Source organism: Solanum lycopersicum, chromosome 10, assembly GCF_036512215.1.
Source record: "Solanum lycopersicum chromosome 10, SLM_r2.1".
NCBI classification, from domain to species: domain Eukaryota; kingdom Viridiplantae; phylum Streptophyta; class Magnoliopsida; order Solanales; family Solanaceae; genus Solanum; species Solanum lycopersicum.
Window position 1 is genome coordinate 25,370,298 of NC_090809.1, and position 11,739 is coordinate 25,382,036.

General features: G+C 36.9%; 1 protein-coding gene across 1 annotated transcript; it reads left to right on the forward strand.

Annotated features, from left to right (window-relative positions):
• The first annotated feature begins 4,833 nt into the window (after positions 1 to 4,833).
• Positions 4,834 to 6,377, forward strand: LOC138338766 (uncharacterized). The gene is made up of 4 exons (XM_069289854.1): positions 4,834 to 4,980; positions 5,026 to 5,409; positions 5,776 to 5,889; positions 6,000 to 6,377. Exons 1-4 carry the CDS (start codon positions 4,834 to 4,836, stop codon positions 6,375 to 6,377), a joined length of 1,023 nt encoding a protein of 340 aa, XP_069145955.1.
• The last annotated feature ends 5,362 nt before the right edge of the window (positions 6,378 to 11,739 follow it).

Sequence of the window (11,739 nt, forward strand, 5' to 3'; positions counted from 1 at the left end):
CCTTCCCTTTGGGAAGGGGCACGCCTCATCATCAAGTTCACAAGGTGCTAAGATAACTTCTCTTTGTTGAAAAGCCTTTATAAAATTTACTTTATAAAAATAGATTTAGGAGAGTTGACCCCTCAGATGCTTATCTTGTAGGTTATAGATAAGAATGTCCTTTCATCCACCTAAATCATGTGAGAAAACCTTTCACATAGACATAGCATATTCAAGAAATATCTAGTTAAGAGTACAATTGAGAATACCTTTTAAGAGACTCCCTATTTACTAGATTGTCATAAATTCTTCATTTTATGAATTCATGTGTGTGTATATATACTTACATGAAAAGACCTTTAACATAAACACAATTAGACACCATATATATGTAACACCCCATAGAAAAAATAAACAAAAAAACAGCTTTAAAGAAAAAAAATCTACAGGTGCAACCAACGGTGGCATCAACGGACCCACGGTCCATCCTGCACAACCGTCGATGGGATCAGAAACTCCAAAAAATTTGAGCACTGAAAAAGTGGTTAAGTCTTGGACGATGGTCGGACTTACAGTCCGTAGGTTAGATGACGGTCTGTAGTCCGTCACCATTGATAAATACTCCCTTCAACCACTCTCTTACAAGAACTACGGATCACCAACATGGTCCGTAGGTGGAAATTTTGCAGACAATTAAGGGAAAATGCAGTTGGGTCAACTTCAAATGATCATGACTCTTAGTAAAAGCTGTATTAGGTGTCCCATGACCTACCCACAGATAGATAATTAAAAAAACATTCCATAGTCACCAACTTTGCTAATATCAGACCTCCAAATAAAGAGTTATTTCCATTTCAGCAAAGGCTTATTAAACAGGTCCAATCGACAAACCCAACAATGGGGCGTCGATCAGACTACGTATCGTCAGTCCTGACCATCGTTTGGTCCGACAACAACTTTCCCAGGGGTCTTTTTGACCTTTTCCACTTCTTTTAGACCCTAAGTTACGTTGTTTTGACCCTAAATCATCATATTTTAGTCTGTTTAAGCTTAGGAACATAATTAAAACATATGTAAGTCATGGCATTAAAACAAAGGCTAGAAAATTAGAAGCAAGAAAGAAGAAAAATCTCAAGAACCCTAGTTCAAGAAAGAAGAAAGTTTCCAGAAGTTCAAGCCCCAAAATTAAGAATTTTTTCCGTGGAATTCATCACAAGGTATATGGGATTTCACTAGTAGGTTGCTTTCATCCATTGGGTCCCTAATTTTCAATTAGATTGTTGATTCCCATATCATGATTATATGTAGGGTTTCTAGAACCTCAATAGAACTTTATAAATTTATTAGTTTTATGTTCCAAATTAGATTATAAAGTTATTATTCAATTTATTGCATGAATTCAAAACCCTAGCTTTGTATTTCATTAATTCTTGAATTACACATGCTAGGTCAGATATTTTAGACACTTAAGATATATATGCCTCAGTTATAAATGCATAATTACCATATTAATTAATGCATTCTCAGTTTGCATGTTCAGTTTTGAGCTATCCAATATGTACAGAAACTCAAACATAATTAGTAAGTTTACAGAATTCATTAGGAGTAGCATAATATCGAGTTGGACTAGGGTTTAGCATACCAAATAGTCCAAGAACTACTTAGCCAAGTAGGTTGTAAGTCCCCTCTGTTGTCAATTAGTTTAGTGATCACGCCAGCACGCCTTTATACCTTTAGCAAGGTACATTGGGTCCTCTCTATGGGGCGTGTACATTGGACTCCAGATTTAGCTCATGTGGTTTTATTATCAGTTATTAATAACTCCCAGAGTTCAGTCAGACTCTCTTCATTGACCATTTAACAGTATATTCAGTATTCAGTTTGAGCATGTTATAAATTGTTCGTTGCATCCAGTCAGCTCAGAATTTGGTTCATCATGTCATATTATTATACTTGCTTTTATGCTTATTTAGTTATGTTTTATTTTAGCTTTAATCTATCCTACATGCTTAGTACCTTTCAAGTACGGATGCATACGTACGCTACATTTTCTCGTATAGTAGGTTTAGGTTCTCAGCATCCAGATCATGCATAGATTGATTTTCGATGTCCAGTTCAGCAGATTTTGTGGTGAGTCCTCATTGTGCGAGGACAATAGTCATGAGTTTCATTTCAGTGTTTAGTCATTTAGTTTCAGTTTTTGCTAGATTTAGTTGGGGCTTGTTCTAGTATTTTTAGTCCAATTTAGAGGCTTATTTCATACATATAGTATTAAGTTTATATTTCCTTTGTATTAAACTCATTGTTTTCAAATATCTCAATTATAGAATATGGGTATTCCGCGTGTATTTAGATTTAATTATGATTTAGCTTTCGAATCAGTTTATTATCTTCAGTATGCTTATCATCATGCCAGCAGGGTTATCTTGGGATAACTTGTGGTTCTAAGTTTCATTTCAGCGTCTCGGGGGTAGCTCGGGCGTGATAAAACTTGGTATAAGAGAACTAGGTTCAAGAGTCCTAGGATGCATTAAAAGTCGCACTAAGTAGAGTCCTTTTCATGGGTGTGAAGTTCACCACATCTAATGAGAGGGAGGCTACAAAGTATTTTTTGGAAAAACTTTACTTTCTTCTTACTATTATCGTGCGTAAGGTATGATCTAATTCCATTCTAAGTCGACGTTGAGCGCTTAAGATCATGCCTTCTCGTAGAGCTTAGACATGGAATGTTAATGCACACAATGCTAACGTATTTCCTCTTATACCAGATAAAGAAGTTCAAATGCAGACTTTCAGAATGCGAATTCAGCTTTAGTCTTAGAGTATGACCAACCAAAACAATCAGCAGGTTCTAGTTCCTACTAATAGAAATGACTGATTAGTGGCATCCAGAGTATTTGATATTGTTAGGATGATTCTACTGAAGTTTTTAGGATCGCAAGTTGGTAAGGGTCCAGAAAAGTTGATTGATGAGGTTAAGAAAATATTTGGTGTGATGTAAGTAATTGGTAATGACAAGTGAGATTGGCATCCTACAAACTCAAGGATGTTACTCACATATGGTTCACTCAGTGGAAAGACAATAGACATGACTTTGTATTCTATAACTCAGTATAGCAATCCTATTCAATTTCAATCCAAAAACTCTTTCAAAACGTTGCTCAGTCTCTACTCCAGTCGGTGACCCAGTTATAGCTAGATGGGTATACAGAAATTGCCCTATCACAGTCTTTCAAAAAGTCACCTCAACAGATCTAGTAGAGTAAGAAATGGTAGAATTCGATGTCATTCTAGGCATGGATTGGTTACACTCATGTTATGCCACATTTGATTGTAGAACTAGGATTATTCGTCTTCAGTTTCTAGACGAACCAATCTTAGAATAGAAGGGTAGTAGCTTAGCGCCTATGGGTCGATTTATTTCTTACCTTAAATCCAAAAAGATGATCTCTAAGGGTTATCTCTATCATCTAGTTTGGGTTAAGGATTCTAGCCTTGAAACCCCAACTTTTCAGTCAGTTCAAGTAGTCTGTGAATTTCAAGAAGTATTTCCAGAAGATCTTCCCGGAGTCCCTCTCGAAAGAGAAATGGACTTTGGAATTGATCTCCTTCAAGATACCCATCCTATTTCTATTCCTCCTTACCAAATGGTTCCAATAGAGCTTATGGAATTGAAAGAGCAGTTGAAAGGATAAGGGTTTTATCAGACCTAGTATTTCACCATGGGGGGGACCAATGTTGTTTGTAAGAAAGAAAAATGGTTCTCTCAGAATGTGCATTGACTATAGATAGTTGAACAATGTCACAATCAAGAATAAGTATCCCATCCCCACAATTGATCAGTTGTCTGACAAACTTCAGGGTGCTAGCCATTTCTCAAAGATAAATCTCAGATCGGGTTATTATCAGCTCAGAGTCAGAGATAGTGACATTCTAAAAATAGCCTTAAGAACTTAGTATGGTCATTATGAATTTTTACTTATGTCATTTGGACTAACTAATGCTCTTGCAGATTTCATGGATTTGATGAATAGAGTTTTCAAACAGTACTTGGACTTGTTCGTTATCGTCTTTATTGATGATTTCCCCATTTACTGTATGAGTGAGGAAGAACATGCAAGTCATTTGAGAGTTGTTCTGCAGACTCTCAAGTATCACCAGTTATTCGCTATGTTTAGTAAATAGAGTTCTGGTTGCAATCCGTTACTTTTATTTGTCATATTGTATATAGCGAAGGGATCCAAGTGGATTTCGCAGATGATAGAAGCAGTGAAACAGTAGACCAGACCTACCTCTGCTACAGGTACCAAAAGTTTCTTAGGTCTAGAAGATTATTAAAGAAGGTTCGTGGAAAGTTTCTCTTCCAAATCCTCACCATTGACTAGGTTGACTCAGAAGATTGTCAAGTTTAAATAGTCAGATAATTGTGAGAAAAATTTTGTAGAGTTGATAACAAGATTGACTACAACTCCTGTCTTGACTCTACCAGAGGGTCAAGATGGTTATGTAATCTATTGTGATGCATCCAGAGTTGGCCTAGGTTGTGTGTTTATGCAAAAAGGTAAGGTGATAGCTTATGCCTCTGGAAAACTTAAGGTTCATGAGAAGAACTATCAATTCATGACCTCGAGCTTGCAGCAGTGGTGTTTGCAATCAAGATCTAGAGACACTACTTGTATGGTGTTATTATAGATTTGTTCACTTACCATAACACACATCAGTATGTGTTCACCCAGAAAAAATTTGAATTTTTGCCAGAGGAGATGGCTAGAGTTACTTAAGGATTATGATATAAGTGTGCATCATCGTATGAGTAAGGCTAGTGTAGTAGCACATGCTCTTAGTAGATTATCTATGGGTTGTGTAGCCTATGTTGAGGAAGAAAAGAAGGAGCTAGTGAAGGATGTTCACAGGCTTGCTCGTTTGGGAGTTCGCCTTATGAGAATATCTGACAATGGTGTAATAGTTCTGAATGGGGCAAAATCGTCTTCGGTAGTGGAGGTTAAGTAAAATCAAGAGAGTGATCCAATCATTCTTGAACTTAAGGGTGCAGTCCATAATAAGAGCGTGGAGGTTTTCTTCCAAGGGGGAGATGGTGTACTTCGCTACGAAGGTAGATTTTGTGTTCCTGATGTGGGCGAGTTAAGACAGCATATTCTTGCAGAATCCCCTAACTCTAGGTATTGTATTCATCCAGCTTCCACTAAGATGTATCGCGATCTGCGGGAAGTCTATTGTTGGAATGGCATGAAGAAGGATATAGTAGACTTTGTGAGTAAGTATCCCAATTGCCGGCAAGTCAATGTAGAACATCAAAAACTCGGGGGTATGACTCAAGTGTTCGATATTCCTACTTGGAAATGGGATGAGATCAATATGGCCTTCATCACAGGATTACCGCGTACTCGCAAAGAGCATGACTCCATTGGGGTAATAGTTGATAGGATGACTAAGTCTTCTCGCTTCTAGGTAGTGAAAACTACATAATTGGCAGAAGATTACACAAGGCTTTACATTAAAGAGATTGTGAGGTTGCATGTGGTTTCTTTGTCTATCATCTCGCATAGAGATCCTCAGTTTACCTCTCATTTCTGGAAGTCATTTCGGAAAGTTCTTGGTACTCAAGTTAACCTTAAATCAGCATTTCATCCACAGACGGATGGGAAGGCATAGCGTACCATTCATACCTTAGAGGATATGTTAAGAGCTTGTGTGATCGATTTCAAGGGTAGTTGGGATGATCACGTTCCTCTTACTGAGTTTGCCTACAATAGTAGCTACCATTCCATCATTCAGATGGCTCCTTATGTGGATTTATATGGGCGTAGATATAGATCTCTTGTTGGTTGGTTTGAAGTTGGTAAAGCAGCTTCGATAGGAACAAATTCAGTCCTTTATGCTAGGGAGAAAGTGCAACTCATTAGAGATAGATTTAAGACAGCCCAACATCGACATATATCTTATGCAAATGTAAGGAGAAGGGAACTAGTGTTTCAAGTTCATTATTGGGTTTTCTGAAGGTCTCGCCTACGAAAGTGGTGATGAGATTTGGAAATAAAGGGAAGCTCAGTCCTAGATATGTACGCCTTTACAAGATCTTGAAAAGGGTTGGCAAGGCAGCATATGAGTTAGAGTTGCCAGCAGAATTAGCAATTGTGCGTCCGGTTTTCCACATCTCACTCTTGAAGAAGTTTGTGGGTGATCCAGCCTCTATAGTGCCATTGGAGAGTGTGGAGGTGAAAGATAGTCTTTCTTATAAGGATGTACCATTTGAAATTTTTTACCATCATGTCAGAAGGTTGAGAAACAAAGATGTCGCTTCAGTCAAGGTTTCGTGTAGGAGTCAGTCCGTAGAGGGAGCTACATGGGAAGCAGAAGCAGCCATGAAAGCCAAGTAACCTCACCTCCTTCCTTCCGATTCCATTCAAGCTTGAGGAAATAGTTCCTCTTCAAATTTCCAGTCATTCATGCGTAAATTAAATTTTAGAATCATTTTCCCTCAGTTTGTACTTGCATTTTCTGCATAATTACATGTACTCTAAACTCAATTCAATTATAAACTCAGTTCTCGGTGTTTAGTAGTAGGGTTTTCAGCTCTCTCCCTCTACTTATGCTAATTAAGTGTTCATTCGAGGACGAATATTCCCAAGGGGCAGATAATGTAACACCCCGTAGCCAAAATAGACCAAAAACAACTTTACAAAAGAAAAATAATCTTCAGGTGCAACCAACGGTTACATCGACGGACCTTAGCCTGATCTAACCTACGGTCGTCCTGAACAACCATCGATCGGATCACAAACTCCCAAAATTTTCCGCCAAGAAAAATTAGTTAAGTCTAGGATGACGGATGGACTTACGGTCCATAGGTCAGCCGATAGTCCGTAATCCGTGACCGTTGATCAATACTCCCTTCAACTACTCTTTTACAAGCGCTACGGATGACCAGCACGGTCAGTCATTGGACCTACGGTCCGTAGGTATGACCGTACGTGGAAAATTTCCAGACATTTAAGGGGAAATGTAGTTGGGTCAACTTAAAATGGTCATAACTCTTAGTACAAAATGAACTAGATGTCCCATGACCTACCCACAGATACATAATTGAATTATCTTTGAATAGTCACCAACCTTGCTAAAATCAGACCTCCAAATAAAAAGTTATGACCAGTTCAGTAAAGTCATGTCGGACAGGCCTAGTCAACGGACCCAACGATGGGGCGTCATTCGGACGACAGACCGTCAGTCCTGGCCGTCGTTTGTTCCGACAACAACTTTCCTAGGGTTTTTTTTAACCTTTCCCGCTTGTTTAAACACTAAGTTACATCGTTTTGACCCTAAATCATCATATTTTAGTCAGTTTAAGCCTAGAAAAATAATTAAAACATATGTAAGTCACATAATTAAATCAAAAGTCAGAAAATTAGTAAAAAGAAAGGAGAAAAAGCCCAAGAACCCTAGTTCAAGAATGAAGAATGTTTCCAGCAGTTCCAGCCCCAAAATTATGTATTTTCCATGGATTTCATCACAAGGTATGTGGAATTTCACTACTGGGTTCCTTTCATCCATTGGGTCCCTAGTTTTCTATCTAATTCTTGATTCACATATCATGATTATATTTGGGGTTTCTAGAACTTCAACAGAACTTTATGATTTTTTTAGTTTTATGTTCCAAATTAGATTATAAAGTTATTATTAAGTTTATTGCATGAATTTCAGAACCCTTTGTTTGTATTTCTTTAGTTCTTCAATTACATGCAAGGTCAGATTTTTCAGACAATTCATATATACATGCCTCAGTTATAAATTCATAATTACCAGATTAATTGTTGCATTCTCAATTTTCATGTTCAGTTTTGAGCTATCCAGTATTTACAGAAACTAGGACATAATCTGTAAATTTACAGAATTCATTGAGAGTAGCATTATACAGAGTTGGACTAGTGTTTAGCATACCCAATAGTCCCAGAACTACTTAGACAAGTAGGTTGTAAGTCCCCTCTGTCGGCAATCAGTTTAGTGATCACGCCAGCATGCCTTTATACCTTTGGCAGGGTATATTGGGTCCTCTCAATTGGGCGTATACATCGGACTCCACATTTAGCTCATGTGGTTTTATTATCGATTATTAGTAGCTATCACAGTTCATTCAGACACTTTGCATTGACCATTTATCAGTATATTCAGTATTCAGTTTTGGCATGTTATAAATTGGTCATTGCATCCAGTCAGCTCAGAATTCAGTTTATCATGTAAGATTATTATACTTGCTTTTATGCTTGTTCAATTACTTTTTTTTCAGCTTTACTCTATCCTACGTGCTTAGTACCTTCAAGTACTGACGCATACGTGCGCTACATCTTCTCGTAATGTAGGTTTATGTTCTCAGCATCCAGATCATGCATAGATCGATTTTTGATTTAAAGTTCAGCAGAATCACTGGTGAGTCCTTATTTTTCAATGCCAACAGTCATGAGTTTCATTTCAGTATTTAGTCATTTAGTTTCAGTTTTTTTTAGAATTAGCTGGGGCTTGTCCAGTATTTCTAGTCTATTTTAGAGGCTTAATTCATACATATTAAGATTCAGTTAGTATTCATTTTATATTTATTTTGTATTAAACTAATCGTTTTTAAATATCTTAGTTATAGAATATAGGTATTCCCCATATTTTAAGATTTAATTATGATTTACCTTCCACGTCAGTTTATTATCTTTAGTATGCTCATGATCATGCCGGCAGGGTTAGCTTGGGATCACTTGTGGTTCATAATTCTGTGTCAGCGTCTCAGCGGTAGCTCAGGGCGTGAAAATATTTGTCTACTTCATCATATTATATGCTTAATATCATAGCATATACTTTCATGTTCATAGCTTAATCATACTTTCATATTTATGTACATAATGTAATCACCCTAGGAGTTATTCTATGAAGGCTGACATTTACAATGTATAGTCAAAGGCCCATACCCTTTCCTACACTAGTAAACCTATCAAGTCATCCTTGTTAAGACACATGTCATACTTCATGGACATATATTTTACATGCGGCCAAATACATAGGCAGGTCCCTAAAGTTGTTCGCGCTTTTCCCCCAGGTACCCTAACTAACGAAGATTCCTATTAAATCCTTTAACCCCCTATAATTTGATCCTTTTAAATATTCTTGGCTGATGTGGACCTAAACGTGATCTCACATCCTTTAAACGAATGCAGACGCTTTAAAAGCGCTGATGTGGATCTTGAACCACCCACCTATGATCTTTTCCCCCTTTTAACCCTAATTTATCCCATTCTTCCCTTATTTCTTCTCATTTGTTTCTCTTCATCATTATTTCTCTTCTTAAGCTCATCATATTATATCTCTTTTTCATTGATTTCTTCTTAATCATCAAGTTCTAATGTCGAATTTATCTTCTTCATCAATTTCTTATTGTCCAACTATGAAGGTACTATGTTAATGTGGGAACGTTGTGGAAATGAAGACCTCATGGACGCAATCCAATCCTAGATCTTTCTTGCAAAACTTCAAAGGTAAATCAAATTCATTTTTTTGTCCAATATAGTAAAGAGTCACCTTATTTATAATTCAAGTTTTTCTTTAATTTTGTAGGCACGAGGTGGATGTGGATATTTTCGATGGTATGATGATGAAATGCATGGTCAAGCAAGGAGGGTGATATGGGGTTTGTTGAAAAGAGTCAAAACATATGAATTGGAGAGGAATCGATCAAGAAAAGTTTGGATGATCTGCATCATCGTAGGGGTGATATTGGCTACTTGGATTTGTGTAACAAAATAAACTTAGTTGATTCATTTGTCTTCTATTAGATTCCTTCATAAAAGTATGTACGGTAGATTCGAGTGTTCTTTATGGGCAATTTTGATCGATTTTTCTATTGTAAATTCCTTGTGTTTTAATTGTAATAATTTAATTGAAGGAATGAAGATAATTTGTGCCTCAATAGCAGTATAAATTGATCATTCATGCCTTTAATTTTCTCTAGTGAGCTCCAAGTTTCAAAGTAGTCAATAAAAATTTCTGCTGCTAATTACACAACCAAAAAGTGACTTTTCTACATAAATTAGGCATTCTTTGATGTACTGGATGTTCCACGCTTGTTTTTCCTTGACTGAGTGATACGTTGCAACTGTGAACCAGTGACAACATCTCTACCATTCCACTTGACTCCTCGAGGCTTATAACCAATATCAATATTTGTTGGAGATGCATCCTTATAAACTCTTGAATTGATAACTTTTTCTCCTGAAGTACCAGGCTTCATAGAAATATCTTAAAATGAGAGTTTATATAGTAGAGTAAGAAATGAACCAAATTATTTATACACTTACATTAAAGGTTTGACTACCACTTAAATTTGTATAGATGCAAAATCCTATAGTCTTGGTCCTTTTTTGTCTTCCTGTTGATATTGAATCTTCCACAACCCTTGGTGGATCAGGTTGCTGACTTGATACACCTCCAATGTCTCTACCAGTGCCTCTTCCAATTTCTCTGGCAGTGCAAGTACCTCTCCCAGTGCCTCTCCGTGTGCCTCTGCTTTTAGCAGGTTGTTGCTCTCTTCTAACAGCTGAAGAATCACAACACATAGAACTGCCTTGATGATTGAATATTGGTGGCAGAATTGAGATTGATGGTCTACAAAAAAGTGGTGGATGGCTTGAACTTGATGGTTGGCTAAACAATGGTGGCTGGCTTGAGCTTGATGATTGGCGAAACAATGGTGGCTGTCTTAAGCTTAATGGTTGGCTAGACATTGGTCGTTGGATTGAACTTAGTTCCTGTTATGGTAGCCTCCAGGTTGTCCCATTTCAGCCTATTAATACAGTAATAATAATTGATTATTCTAAATAATTGAAGCTTATTGTAAATGTATTAGAAGAGAATAATAACTTACCAATGTTGGACAAGATTTTTTGTTGTGGCCTACTTGATGACACAAGGAACATGTCATTTTAACTCCTCTTTTGGATAACCTTCCATACTTTTTTCGAGGCTCATACTTTTCCTTTCTTCTGCACTTTGGTAGCCTACCAGGCATGACTTATTGTTCAGGAGGTTCAATCACAATACCACTAGTGTGAGGCCACATTTTCATGTTTGGTATTGGTGGTAGAAAATTGTTATAATCCTTCAAAAAAGTCTCTTTCCTATACCAATGTACCACTTCATGTTCAGGTTCTATGCATTTGTGCTGATATGCAAGCACAACATGTTTACATGGTATGCCCCTCAATTGCCATGTTCTACATGTACATGTCTTCTTTCTTATATCAACAATATGTCTGTATGGACCATCTAAGATTTCATACCCAATATCACCATTGAATCTAACTTCACAAAATCTAGCAAGATCCTTGTTCTCTTCTAGTACTAGTCTAGCCATAGGAGAGATATATGAGATCCATGTTTCAGAAAATTGCCTCATTGCAATATTTCTGTCCATTATCTTGTGCCTAATCTCCTCTAACATAGTTGTAATAGCCTTATGTCTAGCAACTAGTATCCAAGAATTAAAAGTTTCACACATATTGTTTTCAACAATGTCACACTTACAATGCTCTTTAAAATATGCTTTGCACCAAGTAGTTTTTTCATAATGCAACAAGTCCTCACAAATTTTATTACCTAATTTGTTGAGTTTATCCATCTCATCTTCAAATTTCACTTCACAACTTGACTTAGCACATCTCCAAAACTGTTTCCTTCTTTCTTCACCACTCCATAATTGATGCCAGT